The sequence below is a fragment of the Zootoca vivipara genome, chromosome 16 (assembly GCF_965207765.1).
Source record: "Zootoca vivipara chromosome 16, rZooViv2.hap1.1, whole genome shotgun sequence".
Lineage (NCBI taxonomy): Eukaryota > Metazoa > Chordata > Lepidosauria > Squamata > Lacertidae > Zootoca > Zootoca vivipara.
In genome coordinates this window covers 23,513,535-23,535,867 of record NC_142599.1, presented here as the reverse complement: position 1 = coordinate 23,535,867, position 22,333 = coordinate 23,513,535, and the positions used below count along the sequence as shown (strand labels likewise).

The window sequence follows — 22,333 nt, the reverse complement described above, 5'->3', positions numbered from 1 at the left end:
GTAGTCATGTTGAGGTTTCTGGGGTGAAATGGGCACTGGAGTTAAGGGTTCTTGAGAGGCCTGGAGAGCAAATCAGCATGGGGCGGCTTGGATTTAACTTTAACTTCATTTAATGTCTCAATTTCCCTTTCTGTAAAGTCTGTAACCTACATGGCCCAAGTGTTCTAGTGCTGAAGACCAAAACAGATAATCCGAACAGCATCTTTTAGTGGGGGAGACTACAATAATTGCATTTGAATGCAATTTCTTTTTATCTGACCTATGAAGCAACATGGCCCAGAGTCAGCATTATATTATAATCTCTATGCTTAATTGATGTACTACAACATGCTCTTATTCTACCCTCTAGTGGCCACTGAGAACACCTGCTGTATATTGCTCAGGGCCTTGTGGCTTTCACGTTGAGGGAACCTTCTGTTGAGCAAAATTTTCAATTGTCAAAGTAAAGCTAGGGTGTTTGTATATCGTGTAGAGAAACATTAGGGGCTAAAACAATGGCATTCAGTTGATGTGGGGCATTTGGAAACCTCCCACCTGAGGGGAAAACTCTGTGAAGAGGTAATGATGCTGGCAGTGGTGCTGCCTGATACATTCTAATCTAATCCACTTTTTACCTTGCTGCCAAGGATTACAGAATCTAGGGCTGCTGGAGGAGAAGGGCTTTGCTATTTCAGTGTACTTTGCCAGTACACAAACATTTTCTTCCCCTAGGACAGACAACATTTGTTGTTGCAAGCTGTTTTCTTCCAAAGGACTTTCTCCCTCCAGCTTTGCTGTGATTCCCCAGCCAAGATTTCAGAATTTACTCCTGGATTAAGATCGCCTGATCCATTCAGCAGTTTCAGGAAGCAAAAGGAGAAGAAAAAAAACCCCAGTAGCAGATATTTATTTCTGAGACTGATAACCTTTAGAACTGCTGTGGATGAGACCTCTATCCTAAAATAAAACTGCCTTATATTTATTTCTGATTTTCAAACCTTTTAGAGAAAGAACCCCACTTGGAAATTCAAAATAGACCCAGTAAAAAAATCATACCACAATCCTTGGGACAAAAGAAAAGGTTTGAGTAACATTGGCATTCTAGAATTGTGTGGTTGCAGTAAGAGAAACTGAATGCTGCCTTGGACCCAGAATTGCCTGTAATCCCATTGAAGCTTTTAGGGCATGACACCAGACCATCCCATTTCCAAGGCCAGGTGGTGGTTTCAATCCTGCCAGTACTCAAATTAGTAGAACAGGATAGTGTGTGTCCACACTCCTCTTTCAGGACAGAATTTGTGTATATGATTACATGCTTTACTGCATGTTTCACAGTGCTCTTTACTGCTTTACTGCATGTTTCACAAGGCTCTTTACAATTTCAGATTCTAGAATATCTATTTGTTCGCCTTCAGTATGCAAAAGAAGAACAGTCAGAAGGATTTTCCACATTAGAAGGAATACTTGTAGTTTCAGTGGACATTGAAGATTCTTTCCAGCGTGTGCATCATTCCCACTGTACTACTATTAGTGAGTATAGTTTAAATGGTGCCTTCAGGACTCTTACAATGTCTATATTTTACAGAGGGGTAAAAAAAAGCAGGTAGAACTGGATAATGCCATCATATTTACCAACTAGGAATACCCCCCCCCAGCGACCATTTTCAGGCCCACATGCCCTCTTAATGACTACCAATAGTTTGGATGACTATTTGCAGCTTTCCCATTGTACTCTCATTTTACTCAGCAAGGTTAAACTGATTTGTGTTTTAATCACAGTGCCAGACCAATATGTTTTGCTATTTGGAGCAAAGGACAAAATGTCACTCCCTCCTATTTCATACAAAAAAGCTGACTTGACTGGCAGTTAAATCTTACTAGAACACTGGCTACAAGTCTGCATTGTTCACTGTACATGTAGGCAGGAAGCTAGCTTAAGGGGTACACTTGGCACACATAGTCCTGTCCTTCTAGCACTTACCACTTGAGGTACTCACTCTCCCTCATGCTACAACCAGTCTTGAATCTCCTATTACTGCTGCCGTGAAGCAGATTTTACATACATTTCTGCTGTAATTGAGTTGTCACAGACCTTACTTTTTGCATTCCGCTGCCATTTAACTCTGACTTTTGCCTTTTCCCCTTGACACCTGACAACGGAGGATCACACTCCATGCATCAGATGAAGAGGGCGCTCATCCACAAAAGGTTATACTGTATGGCATAATAAAAACGAGTTAGCCTTTAAGGTACCACAAGACTATTTGGTGGTTTTGGTGCAATAGACTGCACGTCTGAAAGCTGTATTTTGATGTGTCATTATTCATAGAACTTAACAGAAATCTTAAATAAAATACAGACAATAAAAGTTGTCACTTGTTTGTTCCTTGCAGTTTCAGCAAAAGGTGACTTCTGCTACAAACTTCTCAGTGATCAGATGTGTAGAGGTAAATAGCCTTTCAGTTACCAATGTCTGAAGCTTCTAGATTGTGGCTGTAGATTTCCTTATCTTGGAGACAGCTCAGGCTTAAGGCTTGCATCCCATAATAATGTCCTAAGTAACAGGTAGCTTTAGAAGGCCCAGGCAGTGCTTGAATTTATGGCAAATCATGCCCCACTACAGGGGTGAGGGGAATCACGAGTTGAGCCTTGTGGAATCAGTTCAGGCCTGTCCTACCTTACTCCACATAATATAATCATGCCTTAGGTAGGAAATTGTTCACATGCTGTGCTAACATCAGTGTGGGAGAGTTAATGTCTAGTTGCTTTTCTTCCCATAATGAAGTTAATTGGTGCCAGGTAATTTCACAGTTTCTGCGCAGCAAGAACAGCAGTGTTCCCCTGCGATTTATCTGTGTCTCCTCCTTCAAACTAATAAAACATGGTAAAGCTGTCCTAAATATGAACCTTGCTAGTTTCATTTTAGAGCCAGAGTTGGAAGCAACTAAAAAAGGTCACTTAGTTTAGTCCTCATATACCCAAAGACAGGACCACCCACCTCCCTTCCCCTGACCCATACAATCCTGACCACCACCCACAGAACAGTAACTTGGGATGCTTCAGGCAAGTGAGCAAAGCCACAGATTGCTATAAGCCAGGCATCCCCAAACTGCAGCCCTCCAGATGTTTTGGCCTACAACTCCCATGATCCCTAGCTAACAGGACCAGTGGTCGGGGAAGATGGGAATTGTAGTCCAAAACATCTGGAGGGCCGAAGTTTGGGGATGCCTGCTATAAGCAATCAATCAGACATAGGGATTCCCTCCTGAGCTCTAATATTGCAAATTCACTCAGCGCTTACTGGTCCAGACATAATACTGGCTCCCTTTTAAGCACAATTAAGAAGCCAACTGTGTGAATGTGTGCTCCATCCTCCCACCCATTCCCTTCACAAGACTGAATCCCCCCCCCCCCCGGTCTATCTTATTAGGGTGGCTAGGTGTTGTACTTTGTAAGCCAGATAAAGCATTGTCTTCTGTAAAAGGCAGACCTCAGTTTGAAAGATTGCAAAGAGTGATAAGAAGGGAGGGGGGCTTTGAAATTATCCTTCACCAGTTAGCTCCTGGACAGCAAATTGACCACTGGTCACTAAATCTTTCCAAATATAGTGGTCATCTCCCTATGGCTTAAGCACCATTAAAGAAAAAGCGAGTATCAGTCTTATTCACTGTTAATGCTAGGTTCCTATTAACCAGCACCTGGAACCAACATTAAAAGGTCTGCACCATCCCTGAATCATTGTAAGGAAGATGTATTGGGGACAGCTACATACAAACCACCGTTCCATGTCTTCTAACCATAGTTTTACCCAGGGAACAGGATTTATTTGCTGGCTTTACAATGTTTGTCTTACATTAGTAATTCTCCCTCCTGCAGAAATAAAAGATTTGCTGCCTTTATGCCAGAGCAAAGCCTTGAGTGGAAGAGGGTGTCCCCATGAATGTATAGACATCATGCCTTTTCAACTCTCCTTTGAGGTTAGACTCTTCTGTGGGCTTGGCTCTTAATTCTCAAACCTGGTGCAAATTATCCCGCAGAGCCTGGATGATACCTTAGGTTGTGCACATATTACCACCTTAAAACAAAGCTAGGTTGTTCTTTTTCTCAATTTGGATCAAAACAGGATGGGAAAAACACACATCAAAATGCAGTATTTCATTAGAAACTAAAGGAAAGATATGGATTGTGGCTAATGACTTGTGTTCACTTCTTCCCAAACTAGCAGTTGGAGTACACTAGATGTGTACACAATGTGGACAACCCGGTGGCATTGGACATGCCAGCCCTGTGAACAATTATGAGGACATATTGGCCTGTCTGCAGCTTTGTTAGCTATAAATCTCTCTGAAATCCCTGCTGCTGCTTTTCCTCAAACACTGATGCCCTATAAGATCTGGCCTGCAAAATTTCAATTACCGGTAGATTTCCTGTGAGGCATCTGGTTAGAAATTTACTGCAACTGCATCTAACAGCAAGGTGTTATATCTTTCCATGTAACAATGAAAGCTTCATAGCTCTTTGTTGTACTATCAAGCCCCAGGAGGGTTTGCTAGTTTTCTTGGGGGGGGGGGATTTCTTTTTTTGCAACTGCTTGAACTTGAAAGTTGTCTCTAGCTTTTTTACTAATAGTTGCTTGCAAATAAATATGCTACCTCTGTTCCTGCAGGGGGATTGAGGGCCAAACTAGAGGTGATATTAACAGGGTTTTTTTTTTCTCTTTTAACAACCATAGTCTAAGTCCATGTTTTCATTTCCAAGAGTCTCGGGACTCTGAACTCACATCTCCAAAAGCCTCTGGCTTTTATGGTGCCAGTCTTCACAACTGTGAGAGGGTGGGAATCTGCAGCTGTCCCTTTTTCATGTATCTTGGCCTCTTGCCTTCTCTTCAGAGAGATGTTTAGGTGGGACAGCTTTGTAGACCAGTCCTACTTATCTGCCCTACAAAACTGAAACCTGCTCCAAAACTGCCGTTGCTGTCGCAGTGTTTTTCTAGAACATGTGTATACTAAAATGGGCTATAAAAGGTAAAGGTAAAGGGACCCCTGACCATTAGGTCCAGTCGTGACCGACTCTGGGGTTGCGCGCTCATCTCGCATTATTGGCCGAGGGAGCCGGCGTATAGCTTCCGGTCATGTGGCCAGCATGACAAAGCTGCTTCTGGCAAACCAGAGCAGCACATGGAAACACCGTTTACCTTCCCGCTGTAGCGGTTCCTATTTATCTACTTGCATTTTGACGTGCTTTCGAACTGCTAGGTTGGCAGGAGCTGGGACCAAGCAACGGGAGCTCACCCCGTCACAGGGATTCGAACCGCCGACCTTCTGATCAGCAAGCCCTAGGCTCAGTGATTTAACCACAGCGCCACCTGGGTCCCAATTAAAATGGGCTATATAGATGCCTAAAATCCACAGAAAACTGCTGGCAGGCAGGGAGGTATTCCCGCACCACCACCATAAACGTAAAGCACATTAGTGCTTCTGGTACAACTACCTCAAAAATTAAAGTCAGTGGCCTGGTTCTTGTTCACAACACAATGACAGTTCAAGCACCTAGATTCTGATTTGAACTAGCGAGTGAAGAAAATCCCCTTGCACAGTCTCTCTTATGTAAGGTGGTGGGTTGTGCCATGTGCAAACAGATGTATTAAAAATTTATTGGTTCCCACATTTCACAAAACAGACAGTAAGAGGAAACGGGAGTCTTGTTTGTTTGAAATATAAAGTGCACTTCCCAGGTCCTGGTTGGCTTAAAATGCTTTACAGTAACAAAGAAAGAATTGCATGCCCTCTCCTTTCCCTTATCAGTGTTTTCAGTCTCTAAATTGAAACTGAGGATTTGATGGCCACGCAAAGCGGTGACATGAAATAAATTGAGATCTTTGGTAGCTTACGGAATAAAATACAGCTTTAAGGCAAAGTTTTTGGAAAAGGGCTCTTGGGTTGGACTGGATGGCCCTTGTGGTCTCTTCCAACTCTATGATTCTATGATTCTAACATGGTGCATCTTGTCGCTTTTCAGCTTGATGAGAAATCTGGAGCTATTGATGAGGACTGTTTGGCATTGAAGCAATTCATCCACCGGATCAGCCTTACGCACACAACAGTAAGATTCCACTTCTGCGTTTGGTTTTGTAGAATATCATTCCATCGGAAGCCTCCTTAGGACTAGTTGGTTGAAAATGGGGGTGCTAACTTGGGATCTAGGAAGATGTTCAAGGAGCTGAATAAGAGGATAGTTCTCATCCTTGACCTTTGAAGCAGTCCAGATGCTAGACCGCCCTCTTTCTAGATGTCGTTTGGCTTGATTTTATTCATTTTATTTTTATACAAGGGAGGAAATGCATATTTTGCAGTTCTTATGCAATATGAAGAATGCCGCCATGGGGCTTGGTGTGTACACATTGTGTCTAAAGGTATTTAAAAGGGAATGAGATTAAATGGGTTTAGTGCCTGCCACATCTGCCGTGCTTCATTGGTTGCTGGCAGAGCTAGGGTGTGAAGTAGACAGAACTAGGCATGCACACAGTCATTGTCTGCATGTAAACATATTGTTTACTCTGGGTTTCATGCAAAGTTTACTCTGCATTTCTTGAGGAGTGATTGCTTAATGATAGCATGCCAATAAGCACAGGTGCAAAGTTAATTGGAATTTATGAGGGCTGTAGGCTGATTGACAAAAGAACAGGCAGGGAGGGGAGAAACATAGCTAGTGCTTCAGTATTACTCCCCACCCCCAGTTAACACACCACCTGGACACTGAAAACAAATGTGCACCAGCCAAAGTGTGTTTTGCAAAAGTAGAGATTGTTGGGGATGAGAACCTCATGGAAGCCATATCTCCAACTCAGAAGCCATGCCTTCCAATGTCAGGATTGAGGACTAACATAGCACTTTCTGAGAGATATTCTTCCTTCAGCCAGCCCGCCTGCCCAACCACTTTGCTGCAGGAAAGGTGTGTGGGGTGGTGGTGGAAATACTTGCCAACATTTTCAGATTAAACTCTTGGACATAGGTCATACTGCAGGATGTAAAATTGCTTTGTGTTTCATATGGCTCACCTGTACTTAGTTATAGCTACAAATATATTGACTACTGTGCAGATCCCATCTCTTCTTACCCAGTCTTGCAGGCAAAGGCTGTAGCTCAGTATACCATGTATGCAAAAGTTCCCAGGTTCAGTCCCTGCCATCTTCTGGTGGGGCTGGAAAAATCTCCTGTCTGAGACCTTGGAGAGCTACTGCCAGACAGTGTAGATGAGGGATGGTTAACATTTTCCAGGGATTGACAGATGGCAAACCCTCTGGGGCCACATCGAAGTGTCCATGGCTGAAGTGCAAAAGTGAGTGGGTGAAGTGCAAAGGTTGGGCATGGTAGAAGCCAGTATTTCTTGCTGTTACAAATAATTTTTATTATTTTTCACCACTTATTCATTTCCCCTTGTTTCTTATGAACTTCCATCACAGCCCCCATATTCCTTATTAATATTCACTCCTTCTTTACTAAAACATTGTGCTTTTTGCCTGGCTTACCATGGGCATTGCAGTCTCTCAGCACTTCTCCATCCTAGCACAGATGGGGATGCAGATCTTCCCTGCCCCCCCCCCCCGATGACACAAGCGGCAAAACTGAGCTTAGATGGACCCATTGTCTGTCTTGATAGAAAGCCACTTCCGGTTTCTTTGTTGTTTTGAGTTTAACTTGAATTCTCTACTGCTCTGCTCTGTAGGTAAAATTTCATTATTGTGTAAAAGTGAATGGCTCAATCTTTGCTGAGACCTATAAGTAAGTAAATGTTTCCTCCACAAAGTAATATTAACAGCTGTAAAAGGTTTATAAGGTTCAGTTGTTCAGCCAGTTGACACGAAACAATAGTTATCACGCCTGCTGAAAAGGGGGGGGGGAAGAACCCATTCCCTGGCCTAGCAACAAGAGAGCTGAGGCATGCCTCTTCTCTATATGTGTGGCAGATACCTGAAACACCTGCTATCCATGACTGAGTTAACCATGACTCAGTATAGCATAATCACTGTATGATACTACAAGGGACCTGAACTCCCCAAACCCCCCCCCCCAAATAAAAACAACATTGCAGTGCATCCTTTACCTGCTAGGAGGGCAGCTCCTGCTCAGGGTTGTAACCCAAACATGTATCCTGAGGTAAAGGTAAAGAGACCCCTGACCATTAGGTCCAGTCGTGACCGACTCTGGGGTTGCGCGCTCATCTCGCATTATTGGCCGAGGGAGCCGGCGTATAGCTTCCAGGTCATGTGGCCAGCATGACAAAGCCGCTTCTGGTGAACCAGAGCAGCACGTGGAAACGCCGTTTACCTTCCCGCTGTAGCGGTTCCTATTTATCTACTTGCATTTTGACGTGCTTTCGAACTGCTAGGTTGGCAGGACTGCTAGGTTGGTACTTGGGGCTTTCTTTCATCAGTGTAAGTCCAAACTGCTAAACACAGATATCTTTATTGTCTTTTGTTGTCACTTCAAAAGCCTACAGGCACACTTCCATCTCACATGTATATATGGTTTCTAAACTAAACATTTTAGGGCCAACGTACTTACAGGTTTTCCTTGAGAACAGGAGAGATTGTAAGAATATCTATCAATCTCATTTGGTTTGCAGAATTGCCTGTGTTGAATTCTGCAGGCAGGTCTGTCCTGGTGGCTTTGCTGTCAGTTCCTACTCAGTGTGTGCCAAGAACAAAGGATGTCCTGTTCTCCTTTCACTGGCTTCAGAAGAGTGTGAAATTTAACTGCCCTGAATAAGTTTGGCACTTGGCAGTGTGGCCTGTGTTAGGCTGAACAGGCTCTTATTTAACATTGAGGCTGTGTGCGCACTTCTGTTTACTCTGCATCCAGTGTGCGCCTGTTGCTGGTTTGTGAAGTGTGCACACAATGTTAGCCACAACCCACAACTATCCTGTCATTTCTTAAGAATACTGCATAAGGAACACCATTTCAGATAAAACCACAGCGGACTTTGCTACCAAACTCTGCCACTTTGTCCTTACCCACAACCACTTCAAATTTGGTGATGACCTGTTCCTCCAGATCAGCGGCACAGCCATGGGCACCCGCATGGCCCCACAGTATGCCAACATCTTCATGGCAGATTTAGAACAACGTTTCCTAAACTCCTACCTACTCAAACCTCTCTTGTACCTGCGATACATTGACGATATTTTTATTATCTGGACACATGGACAACAGACCCTGGAAACCTTCCACCAGACATTCAATGACTTTCTCCCCACCATCAACCTAACAATGAACCAATCTATGCAAGAAATAATTTTTTTGGACACTACTATAAAAATACAGGATGGACATATAGACACCACCTTATACAGAAAACCAACTGACCGACAAACATATCTACATGCTTCTAGCTACCATCCCAAACATACCAAACAATCCATCGTATACAGCCAGGCCCTACGTTACAACCGCATCTGTTCCAACTCTACAGACAGAGAATCTCACCTAAGAGATCTACAGCAAACCTTTTTAGAACTAAAATATCCACCTGATGAAGTTAAACAACAGATCAACAGAGCCAGACTGATACCTAGAGAGAACCTGCTGCAAGACAGACCCAAAAAAGAAAATAACAGAACACCACTAGTCATCACATACAGCTCCCAAGTTAAAACAGTACAACGCATCATCAGAGATCTACAGCCTCTCCTGGACAATGACAGCTCCCTTTCTCAAGCTCTGGGAGGAAGACCTTTCATTGCCTACAGACAGCCACCCAATCTTAAACAACTCCTCACCCACAATAATACAACCACCAGACTTAACATGGACACTGGTACCAGAGCCTGCAATAAACCCAGATGCCAACTTTGCTGCCACATACACCCGGACAACATCATTACTGGCCCCAACAACATCCAACATACCATCTCAGGACTATTTAATTGCTCATCTTCTAACATTGTGTATGCCATCAAATGCCAACAGTGCCCTTCAGCTCTCTATATTGGACAAACAGGCCAAACCCTACGCCAAAGGATAAATGGACATAAATCTGACATCAGGAACCAGAAGACAGAAAAACCAGTAGGAGAACACTTCAATCTCCCAGGACATTCTATACAAGATCTCAAAGTAGCTGTCTTACTACAAAAGAATTTCAGAAATAGACTGGAAAGAGAAGTTGCTGAATTACAACTTATCACCAAGCTCAAAACCATGGAGGGACCTGGTTTGAACAGAGATATCGGATTCTTATCTCATTATACATGATAAGCGATCTTCAGCCATCTCAACCCTTGCTTTTTCATGCAAAACCATTTGCAGTCGTTTTTGGTCATCAACAGCTATCAGTCAGTCAATCACCCACTTCCACCACCCTTCTGAGTGATCCCCCCTCCCCTCCCCATCCCCACCCCCTCCCCACCCCTTCTCTACATAAGTGCCTGGGGACTCCTATTTCACTGTATCTGAAGAAGTGTGCATGCACACGAAAGCTCATACCAAAATAAAAACTTAGTTGGTCTTTAAGGTGCTACTGAAGGAATTTTTTTATTTTACTTCGACCCAGACCAACACGGCTACCTACCTGTAACCTGCATTTTGATGTGTTTTGCTCCACAACAGCTTTGATCTGAATTGAGAAAAAGAATGACCTAGCAACATTTTAAGGCAACAATATGTACATAGCTCTAAAGCCCAATCTCTTTTCGGGTAAAAAGTGAGGTAGCGAGGGGAGATGGATGGTACTGCCCAGACTTCCTTCATCTTAAATTGTTTGTGTTAGCATTTTTGTTCCTAATCCCAAAACATAATCTTCATCTCCCTTTTATCAATACCTTTAAAATATCATACACCATTTTGTTGAATATAAAGGACAAAGGAAGAGCAGCTTTGATTCTCTATTTTACCTTAAAAAGAAAAGGTCCATAAGAAAAGACTGCAGAATCCACAGTTTGCAGATACTTCTGGATTTTTCTGTGTCTTGCCTGCAGGTCAGAGTGTTTTCATTTAGTAAGCTCCTTTTCAGGGAGGAATTGTTATTCACTTTTGGGAAGTGGCTATCAGCAGTGAAGTTGTTACACCCCAGTGTAATTTGTATGTTAAAGGTCCTGAAACTATCAGAGGAGTCTAAACAGCATTAGTAACTTATCTTGCGCTCTCTTTAACTGAAAACGAATGAACTTCCCAATCCTGGGAGAATATGAAAATCAAAGCAAAACCCAAAGCAAATCCGCTGCTGCTGTTTCAGTTCTCTTCAGTGCCCTAAATGGTAGCACTCTATTCTGTGACATGTTGTTGTAGGTCCCACTTATTTATATTATTTATCTCCATTTCTCTCTCTCTCTCTTTCCCCTTCGAAAGATGGATATGGTGTCCAGGTTCAAGCTATTATTCCTAAAGTTCAAGTGTCCTAAAGTTCTTGAAAATTGATTGGCCCAGTCATATAACTTGGTCATGCTGTGGCATATTCTGTGTTGCTCCTTTTAGAATGTGTGCAGTGCTAATTGAAAATTGTGAGCATTGCTTGCTAAGGAAAGGGTGTAGAAGGGAGTCTTGTTTATTTTTTTTATTGGCGCTCTGTTTCACGATAAAACAAAACAAAACAAATGCTGTGATTGTTCAAAATATATATTCCTTCTGTTATCTAGCACAGAGAGGGGAGCTGCCACATGTTTGCCAGGTGGGACAAGACTACTGAGTGAAGGAAATCATTTTGTGAGGTGAGGAGTTGGAGGAAGGGTTCTGTAGTGCAGGCACTAAGTTAGCAGTTACTGGTATATGTTGAAACAAAATTAAAAAATTCCTTCAGTAGCACCTTAAAGACCAACTAAGTTTTTGTTTTGGTATGAGCTTTCGTGTGCATGCGCACTTCGTCAGATACCACTGACGAAGATATCTGACGAAGTGTGCATGCACACAAAAGCTCATACCAAAATAAAAACTTAGTTGGTCTTTAAGGTGCTACTGAATGAATTTTTTAATTTTGTTTCGACTCAGACCAACACGGCTACCTACCTGTAACTAGAACTATGGTATATGTTCAGCATTAATAATGGAGATGGGATTCAGGAACACTAGTGGAATGTTTGGGATTGTATGAGGCATGATGAAAAGATTAAAAGGGGGTAGATTTGTTACTCTTCCTGTTTTATAAAACTGGAGCCAAAAGATTTTGGGCACAATGGACTGGAAGTTCTCCTGTACAAGCTGTGTGTCAGTTTACAGGAACTCTACTACAACACTGCTGTAGGTGACCTTAGTAAGTTTCCATTGCTGAATTTAGGATGAATGCCAGACATTGAGAGGGTTAAGCAATGCTGCTGCAGGGTGAAGGAGTCTGGGCGCCAGAATATTTCCTTCATCTCCTTAATCTTCTGGTCACAAAGCCCTGCTTTAGGCACCTCAGTTATTTGCTTGCAAAAATACTGGCTGAGATGGGGTTTTTTTAAACGAAGTGGAAGAGAACACCTTATCTCATAAGCAGTCTGTGTTGCCATCTGGTGGACATGGGAGCGGAGAGCTGGATGTGTAGTAAGGATCCCTGGCTTTTGTCAAACAAGCACCTTAGAAAAACCAAAGCTAGCCGCCAAGTGGGACCTGTCATAGGCAACTATGAGACAGTGCCACATACCCACAACCCCATAAATAAGTATGAAGATGGAATGTCTTCAGATGCCCTCCAGGTGGCCATGGAAAATTAAGGGACTCTGAGTGGATAATTGGGGGGGGGGCATGCATAGCTGCCAAGTTATCCCTTTTTTAAAGGGATTTTCCCTTATGCTGAATAGGCTTCCTCGCGAGAAAAGGGAAAACTTGGCAGCTATGGGGGCATGGCAGGCTGGATGGGTTGAAACCCTAAACAGAAGGATTCCCATTAGAAAACAAGGATACACTGCAACATTTTGTTGCAGGCTACACTTGTCTTACTGACTGTACCGCTTGAAAGAGATTTTCACCATGCTTTGTGTGTGTGTGTACGTTAACCTGTAGCAAAAAGAAGGTGCTATCCAATCCCATGTATGTTTGCTCAAAAATAAATTACAGTGTTCTAATGAAATTTATGTGAGTCTGTGTAACTTGAGCAAATTATAACCAGTCACAAAATGTGGGTTTCCCCCCCTGATTGCATAATTTGAATTTGTTTAGCTCACAGATGTGACAAACCTAATAAGAGTGCTGATTGATACAAATTTATCTGAACCGTCAATGCAGTACAGATCCCGCTGTTAGCTGCAGGTGGATGTCAAATGTGGCCTGAAAACACGATGGTATAGCCCTGCCTTCCTCAAGCTGGTGCCCTCCATGCTGGCTGGAGCTGATGGGAGTTGCAGTCCAAAACACCTGAGGAACACTAGGTTGGAGAAAGCTGGTTTAGCCCATGGCCAGTCTTGCCTTCCTCCTGCTATTTCCTTGTTTTCTTCCTAAGCCCCTTTATGCCTTTCTTTTGTGTGTATGACCAGGTCAGCAGCCAGGGATGTGCCTTCATCTTGTGACAAAATCCACCCCATGACTGGTGAACCAATTTGCCTCTTAATTCCAGATGAGGTAGCTGAAAGAGGCTTCAGTGGAGAGCTAAGGCTCATGCCTGTTGTTTCCCTGTGTCCCTGCCAGAAACCATACCCTAACAAGCCAGCACAAATAGCAGCTGTCTCTGTATCCTTTGCTGTGATCGGTGAGTGGAAGGTCAAAGTGAATCTACATGGAGTAAGGTTCACTGTTTGCAGGTCTACTGTAACATAGTCGTAGCTGCCCCCCCCATCAAGTAAAACAATAGAAATACTTAACTAACTGACCAATCATGTTGGTTCTGCCCCCCCAAGTCCTGCCCGCCCTAACCAAGTCCTCCCTCCCCCAACAAAAATCCTGGCTACGCCCATGTACTGTAATATCAATACCACAATTCATTTGCTGCCAGGTGTTTTTTCCTTAGCTAGTAATATATCTTTCTTTATGACCCAGCAGGTCTGCCTGTATTGTTCTCCACAAAGGAAGCATCATGTTCTTTTTTAAAAGATCCTTCATGTCTAATAGCATGGGAGAAATATGGCTATCAGGCAACACTGAATTCAGATCCCCATTGGGAAGAAGGTAAAGGTGATATATTTGTCACTTGCACAACTACGGTACTTATGCCCAGTGTGAACATGAAAAATATATGCTATCCATGTAACTTCTCTGGGGAGTCTCATGAAACCCTGGGACTGAAAGCAGAAATATTTTGTATATTATATTTTCAGTGCAAATAACAACTTTCCTATTTACCCTCTGAAGAACTACGTAACTTAGGGTTGCCAGCAACTCATGTCATGCATAGAAGTAACAAGTAAGAAAAGAAAAATGTTCTGGTGGTATCTGGTGAACAGAAATAGCCAATGCAAGTTGTTTTTTTAAATGAAATGCAAGAGAGAAGGAGGGATTATTTGGCTAGAATGAAAGAAATTAAGCAGAAGGTTGATGGGATATAATCACTGGTTTAGGAAGAGCATATGGATATTTGCATGGAAAAGCGTGATTGGACAGTATTCGGGAATAATAGAATTGTAGAGTTGGAATGGACCCTGAGGGATAATCACACATATGACCGAACAAGCATTCATCCTTGGTGAAAACTCATGCAACAACACTTTTGGTGATGGGAAAACTAGGGAGCATGCAAAGAAGCATGCTACCAATATAACATGTAGTTAGGTGTCTAGGTATAGGTGAGAAATGAGTGGCTCACCTAAGGCCATCCACTTAGCTTCACAACTTGAGGATAGGAATCTGTGTCTTCTGCATTCAAACTGAACACACTGCTTCTTGGTCAGTGGAGGAGTGGAGCACAGAGGCAAGGGTTAAGTCCTCCTGGAGGCAGAGTAAAAAAAAATCAGTGGTCAGCTGGAGCAGGAGGTAGCCTTCCACTGACTTCCGGTTTGTGATACAGCTTGACCATAAGAGGCCAGCCACTTTCTTTAAACTAAACAACTTGAAACATATAACAACAGAACAGGTTAGAAATAGAGGGACAGGAGGGTGGTCTCCCTCCTGCAGACAACATTAAAAAACCTGCTTTGATTATTCACTTCGGCTTGGGCTATAATGACAGTGACTATTCAGGATGAGGCGGAGCTTGAGGGCTTGTCAAATAGCCCTGAACTCCAGCCTCCTTTTAAAAAGAGATGCTGGCCCTACTTTATTTTTTTATATCTTTACAATACAAATCTAAATAATTTTAAAAAAAATTCTTGCACAATCATTACATCATGCAGGTGGACATAAGTACAAAGATGGAATGTCTTCAGATGCCCTTCAAATCTGCCATCTTGCACAGCAGGGGTGTTAAACTAAAGAGTTTCAAAACAAAAAGATATGTACTGGTATTTTAAAAACGGGGTGAAGTACATACTGGGGAATTAGTTCTCCCCCACATAGTTCACCTGACACCATCCAATTGCTTTGATACAGTCATTCATCCCTGGTGCTATCTATATATGCCATGTGATGTGTTCTGTCTCTTAGATACTGCAAAACCTGATGTCAGATACAAGCTTCATACCAGCCACCAACAGGACTCAGATGCTCAGGAACAAACGCTGCTGCTCTTCCTCTTTCTCAGCTACTCAGATCAGTTTAATGACAAGACAGTCTATAATTTCTGTAAACACTGCTATTTATTTATATTTCTACATTATTCTGAGGAGTATAATCTAATAATGCACCAGATGAGTTTTGGAATGATCTGCCATCTGAAGACTGGCCAGAGATGATGAATTATTTAAACTGATCTTTAGGGTCATGTTTAGCCCACACTAAAAATACAAATTCTGTGCAGATGTGGTTTTTAGAACATTTAGTGGGGCCTCACAGCTGTTGTCTCTAGAAACAAAGCTTCTTCTTCTTCTTCTTCTTCTTCTTCTTCTTCTTCTTCTTCTTCTTCTTCTTCTTCTTCTTCTTCTTCTTCTTCTTCTTCTTCTTCTTCTTCTTCTTTATACACTGCCCTTCTTTCTGAAGAACCCAGGGTGGCAGACAAAATGCAAATTGCCAGGATGGAGGGAAGTGGTTTAGAGACCATTTCCCTCAAATAACTGCCCAGTTAAAGAACAATTTGCAACAGTGGTTGTGAGCAGAAGGGCATGCACACAGATTCAGAATCCAGGACATTGGAGAAGCAGAGCCAAACCAAGTGTGTGCACTCTTTTAGCTTTCCACTGCTTTTGGCCCTTAACATGCTCTGATCCTAGAACAGAAACTCGTCAATTGTTCTGGATTCCCTACTATGCATCATTATACAATTCTCAACATGTAATCCCCTACTTGTTTTTTCATGGTTTTAAAAAGCAGACCTTCATACATATTTGAAGAGGAGGATACTGTCTTTGCCATGGAAGTTTCTGCTTTGGGCGATTTGCTGAGAGGAACAGCTCCACAATTAACAGTTATATTTTTAATAAACACAAGGAACCTGCATGTTTCCCCTGAGGATGGAGACAGATCTGAGCAGTGCTTTTTTAAAAAATATGTTTGGGGGTACTCTCATTTTCCTACTCATATTGAAATGCTGCCCCTCAATGAGGCCAAACTTAGATTCACAAAATGTTTAGGGGCATGCATACCCGTGTCCCCCTAGGGAAAAAAGCACTGGATCTGAGTAACCCACCCAGAAATGGGGAATCAGTTTGTGTTTCTCCTCAAAGGTGCCTTGGTGCAACCTGAAACATGCAGAACTTCGTTTGCTTCCTCCTCCATTACATCATAAGGCTCTTAAAAGATGCAGACTCATGGCCAAAACGCCCCCCCCCCCAGCACTCTGATGAAGAGTTCTGGAGAACTCAGAAGCTTGCACACTATTTTGTGACATTTTAGTTGGCCTAACAAAGACATTGCCCTTATACCGGTAGGTATTTTTGGGAATTCCAACCTTTTCATTTGCTAAGTATTCCTACATTCAAACAGTATAAAGCTCATGAGTAAAAGGTTGGTTCCTATCTGACATCCTGTTTTCTGGTTCTTCTGTAGAGGACCAGTCAGGTCAATTTGTCTATATAATATCAAAGAGTGTATTTGTTTCCTTAAAATATACCTTGCTGTGATCTCTGAGGTTTTGGTACATTCCTCTTGTACTAACTTTTGCATATAATATTTGCAGCTTGGCCACTTGGCGTCCACTGCCCTTTGCCTAGATGTAATCCTTGATTTAATCCTTTGTCATTTTCACTCTTTGTGTGATGAAGGGGACCGGCAAGTGATCCTATCACATCTCTCTCCTATCCTGTTGTGCAGCAAGCAAGCTGTGAAAGGCTGCATCCAAGAAGTGGTTAGTAGGATCCTGGAGCAGCATTACAAAGTGTCCCAGGTGAGAGTTCCCTGCAGAAGACAAAGACCATTGAGGCCAAGGGTTGTGGTGAGGGGCATGAGGCAGAGAGTCTGGGATCTTCAAATTCTTGTCACAGATCTATCTCTGGAGAAGTGGTATGATTTCCATTGCAGTGAGTCGGGACTGAGGATAGGGATATATTGCTCTGGTTTTTATAGGCTGTGAGACATCCAAATGCCATGCAATGTTCTTGGGTCTTCACAGGAACAGCAGAAACTGGCACAGTCTTTGCCCATCATGGCAGATGCCATTTCAAGTATAGTTTCAAGCAGCACTGACAGCGAGTTCAGAAGGAAATGCTTCCAGTCTTTGCAGGTATGGCCAGAGTGATTTATGTTACTGGTACCGTTACAATGCGCCTCTTCCACCAAGCTTCTTTTGGGGGGTGGGGTGGGGTGGTCTGGATGAATTTTATGAGTTTCCCCTTGTGGAACTGTTGTTTTATTATGTTTTTGTGTCGTCTGTAATTTTAGTTTGGTATATAGCTTATTAAGTTTGTCCTTGTTTTGTTTCCACACACTGTCCTGTAACTAAGGTGAAGGCCAGTATATTCATATAAAATAAATAAATGTCACTGAGCCGTTGGGATTGGTGGTGTAGCAACTGTGCAAATAAGCATAGAATAAGGAAGTGAGATTTTCAAGGTTTATGCCTTGCACTTACTTTAGAAAGGCATATGTGGAACAAGGGGGAAGTGAAGTGATGAACTGAAGAAACACATGTTCAAGCTATATTGCTCAGAGTTAAAATACAATCTGAGAGGAAGAAGTGGTTAGCACATCAAAGGCAACGAGAAGCTGGTTGGTGTAGTCGTTACAGTGTTCTTCCTTGACTGGGAAGACCTGGATACAAATCCCCATTGTGCCTAGTCACTCTCTATCAGCCTAACCTCCTTCCCAGGGTTGTCAATATAAGATGGTGCCGGGGGGGGGGGCGTGTTGTTGAGGAAATCATGTATATTGCCTTGAGCTCCTGGGAGGAAAGGTAGGAAATAAATGTAATGAATAAATGAATTATGTTAATTTAAGCATGCTTCCAGATTACTCCATTTAAGTGACTCCATTTTACCTTGTGAACCGCCCTGAGATCTTTTTGATAAAGCGCAGTATATAAATCTAATGAATAAGAATAAAGTGACATGCTCACTTCCTCCCTCATGGAGAGTAAAAGCTACAACTGTTTCTCTCTTTCCCTGTGTTTATATTTATTTGTAGGTTGCAGGTACCCAGAAGTTCCAAGTGACCATCAAAGATACCTTCAATAAAGTCATTCTTAAACAGTGGAAATGTAGCAGCGCATGTGACGCCAGAAGGGCACGTTTCTATGTTTAAGCTTGTTTGCTGGCCATCCTTAGATCCTTGTGCTATCTCCACCCATCTTCTGTTCAGAACAGTCTTTATTGCAACTATTAGCAGCAAAGAGTTAATCTTCCACCAAAATATCTATTCTAGAATCCAGCTCAGATCTCAGTCTAGCCCATTTTGTGTAGAAATGTCTTTTAACGATGACTGGTGACAGGTGCACCACCTTGCCCCCAACGACAGAGGGTGCCTGGGGTGTGCTCATTGAAAAATTGTGAGTGCCTGGGCCCCCATGGCCCTGCATAGATGGCACCTATGTCTGCTGGTGGGCTTGGGTTCTCAGTTCAGCCCTGGACTCACAGTGGGCTTGGCAAATCAACAAGCTGAGCCTCATTTGTCCTTCCCATAAAAGGGGTATAATAATAGTGACTGATTTCATTAAATGCCTTATCAGGTCAGGCCTGCAGAGTGAATTTGCTGAGAGAGTTCCAGCACTGTTGATCTAACACCTCCCTTCTTGACTCTCCTTCCTTGGAGGTTTTAAAGCAGAGGTTGAATGGCCACCTGTCATGTATATGCTTTAGATGAGACTCCTGCATTGCAGGGGATTGGACTAGACAGTGCCGGCTCTAAGGGAAGGGCGCCGAGCCGCCCGAGGGCCCGCGCCCACCAACTGCGACGAGAATCGGGGCGGGGCGGGGGGCGCCGGAGCGATCTCCGCACCACAGTGCCAGGGTGCCAAAGGTGCTTAAGACGGCCCTGGGACTAGATGGCCCCTGGGTCCCTTCCAACTCTTAAGATTCTATGGTCTGTGGTGTATCCCTTTCTTCTTTTGCAGCCATTGCCTAAAAACGATGAGGCAGGAGTAGGGCTGCTCAGTGCAGACCTTCCTTTACCCACCATTCACCAGAAGTTATTGGACTCGAACCTCAGTGCTGCACAGCTGGAGCAAAGAGGAAGAGGTACGTTAGAAAAGTGTGTTCGTGAAGTCAAGACAGAGATCCAGTTTGTTGTACATTGTTGGAACACTTGTTTTATCAAATGTACTTAATGTAATTAAGAGAGAGAGAAAGGCAGGGCAGAGATCCTGGAGTTTAGATGATGAGAGACACTGCCCCCGCCCCCCCGGATGCTGCTGCAGGTTTCCCTATAGGCCTTGGACACACACAAAAAATCAGTAGTGGCTCCTTAACAATCTGAAGCTCATTTAGTGAGTTATTGTCAGCAGTAATTATATTATATAATGCTCAAAACACAGTCCTAGCACCAGCTGGTTCTTGTGATGTTGAGAATGAAATGTCTTCAGGTTCTTTTTAAGTAGGATTTTGAAGGGATCAAAGGTCTGGAATATTAACCTTTAGTCTCCTTGTCTGTCTGAATTATATGGAGCTTTGTTATATGTGGTATCTGGACTCCTGATTAAACCTATGAGAAACATTCCATCAGCTAGTCACCTGCCTTACTTTGGCTCCCAAGGCATCCAGATGAGACAACTGAAAGCCAGGGTTGAAGCTCATTATCTTAGGAACAGATTATGCTTGGTGAAGACCAGGGTGTATTTAAACCGGTAATTTGGGTGTACTTGGGGTGGCTGAGGTGGATTGTACAGTCATTTCTTCACCTTTCAGTAGATGAAGCTATTGGGTTACAGTGTAAATAAGAAATTAACCAGTTGAAGAAAGGGCATTGGTGGGTAGCCCCTATTTAATAAAATTTTAAGTCAACTTTTGACTTGCCAGGAACCGTCGAAGCAGCAATACAACCATCACAAGATAATTCAAAAGCAGCATAGAAATAGTAAGAATATTTAAAGTAACACTAGCGAGTCTGTAGAAAAATCAGCAGAGAACAATTCCATCTAAGGCAGGCATCCCCAAACTGCGGCCCTCCAGATGTTTTGGCCTACAACTCCCATGATCCCTAGCTAACAGGGCCAGTGGTCGGGGAAGATGAATTGTAGTCCAAAACATCTGGAGGGCCGAAGTTTGGGGATGCCTGATCTAAGGCAAAGGGACTGTGAAGGCTGTGAAGGCAAATCTGGCTTTAGAAGGCAAAGAAATCCAGAATAGACCCTCACCAGATGCTCTAAGTGAATTTTGCATATGTGTGACATGAGATTAATGAAAGAACGAGAGAAGCATAATGGTAGTTCTGTTTGTGTGTGCTGTTTCAGCATTGTTTGTTGCACCTGTACATGTTTGTGGTTCACAAATTGTACTTGAGTGTGTGGCTTTATGAACACCAAGGGTGTCCTGCCCTGGTTTTATATTCTGCAGGACTTCTGCTTGTCAGTTCAGACTGTGGTGGAATGAGCCAAAAAGGAAGCAGGGAGATCCATGTGGAGGATTCAGGACACCCACCTGTCACTGGGGTGGCTAAAAGCCAGGAAAAGAACAAGAGTCTGTTAGTAGAACCAGGCACCTCTTCAAGCTCTTTCTTCTCACATCCAACTAAAATTGGGTGTGGTGCTCTCCAAGATAAAAGCCAGGAGGTGTCTGCAGGTCCTTCAGTGAAGAAAATCCGAAGCAATGAAAATCTATGGCAGGTTTGTCAAGAAATATTGCACTATGAAACCAAAGCAGAATGAAAAGACCCATCCCAGTTCCAGTTAATAACCAAAAGAAAGCAGTGTACGGAGTAGGTGCCACTAATCATATGGTTAATTGCCAAAGATCCCCAATACGTTCTCAGAGGAGTACCAGTGAGTTCTATCAACCCATCTGCAAAACAAGGCCAAGAGTGGAGAAGCAGTATTCACAGCTGGTTTGCAAGGCATTTTGAGAGGCCCTTTCCAGTTTTCCAAACTGGGTAAATACAGATCTTCAATGGAATCAGTTTCAACAACTCTGTTTTCAAACCTGTTTTTAACATGTAATGTAAAAAATGTACAATATATTCTGGAAAGGCTGGGAAAATAACGATTTCAATGGGGAATCAAAGGGCATGATATCTAGCACCAAGCAAGGCTCTCTGGGGAGCACATTCCATTACATAGGGCCCTGCATTTAATAATACCATACTAGCTCCCTGGCCACCACCCGCCTAACTTCAGAGTGTGGGAACTCAGAGGGACTCTGAATATGAACATAATATTAGGACAGACTTCTGTTTAAATCTGAAAATAGCCTTCTCTCTGATGTCCTCATTTGATTTCACTTTTGTATTACAGGATGATCACTTTTGGAAACAAGAGGTCTCAAACTTGGCCAAGTGGACATCCTGAAATGGTTGCAGCCTGAGGACATTGTCTTTCTGCATTCTGGAATTTCTGTGCAAGCCAATAAAAGGGGGGAAATCATTGATGGTCTCACTTCCCTTCTATTACAAAGATGAATTGGAGAGCAAATATGTAACCTTGGCAAATAAATATCCACCACTACTGCTGGACCAAAGAAAAGTGAAATCTCCCACCTGCCTAATTTTGGAGACACCAATTCACTGGAGTGCAGAATCCTGAAAAATTATTGGCAAAGCATTGTCAAAGAGCATGCACACAACTGCATAAAACCACCAGAAGTGCAAGGCAGGAATGTAGTTTGTAAAGGCAGGTTCCATATTTGCCAGAGGAAAAGGGATCAGGTGGAGAAATTTGCAATGATATTCTGGGCAGGAAAGCTCTGAGAGACAGGGGGAGGCACAGAGCAAAACAGTTTGGGGATTTTTGTCCTTACCAAAGAGACAAGAGTTTAGGAGGAAAGTTTCAAAAGAAATACACA

At 42.9% G+C, this 22,333-nt stretch overlaps 2 protein-coding genes across 9 annotated transcripts in view; one reads left to right on the top strand and one right to left on the bottom strand.

Annotated features, from left to right (window-relative positions):
• Nucleotides 1-22,333, bottom strand: part of LOC118076589 (acylphosphatase-2) — a 37,557-nt gene that overhangs the window by 14,522 nt on the left and 702 nt on the right. For 2 of the 8 annotated variants that reach the window (XM_088660101.1, XM_088660104.1), the window contains exons 1-2: nucleotides 17,023-17,307; nucleotides 14,686-14,807 (exon numbers count right to left, since the gene is read on the bottom strand). The exons of 2 other annotated variants lie outside the window; for them this stretch is intronic. The gene's annotated coding sequence lies outside the window, so the exon portion shown is untranslated. Of the gene's footprint in view, nucleotides 1-8,543; nucleotides 8,675-14,685; nucleotides 14,808-17,022; nucleotides 17,308-22,333 lie in introns of those variants that run through there. 4 more of the 8 variants (XM_035099446.3, XM_088660103.1, XM_088660102.1 and 1 more) reach the window with 2 other exon arrangements.
• Nucleotides 1,269-21,915, top strand: TOP6BL (TOP6B like initiator of meiotic double strand breaks). Its single transcript, XM_088660107.1, is given in 15 exon segments — nucleotides 1,269-1,509; nucleotides 2,373-2,426; nucleotides 3,856-3,956; nucleotides 5,998-6,081; nucleotides 7,705-7,760; nucleotides 11,612-11,683; nucleotides 13,424-13,616; nucleotides 13,898-14,051; nucleotides 15,462-15,599; nucleotides 17,174-17,295; nucleotides 17,521-17,631; nucleotides 18,531-18,629; nucleotides 19,456-19,579; nucleotides 20,894-21,162; nucleotides 21,787-21,915. Coding segments are annotated over 15 exon segments (1,857 nt in total). The 5' UTR covers nucleotides 1,269-1,283; the 3' UTR covers nucleotides 21,841-21,915.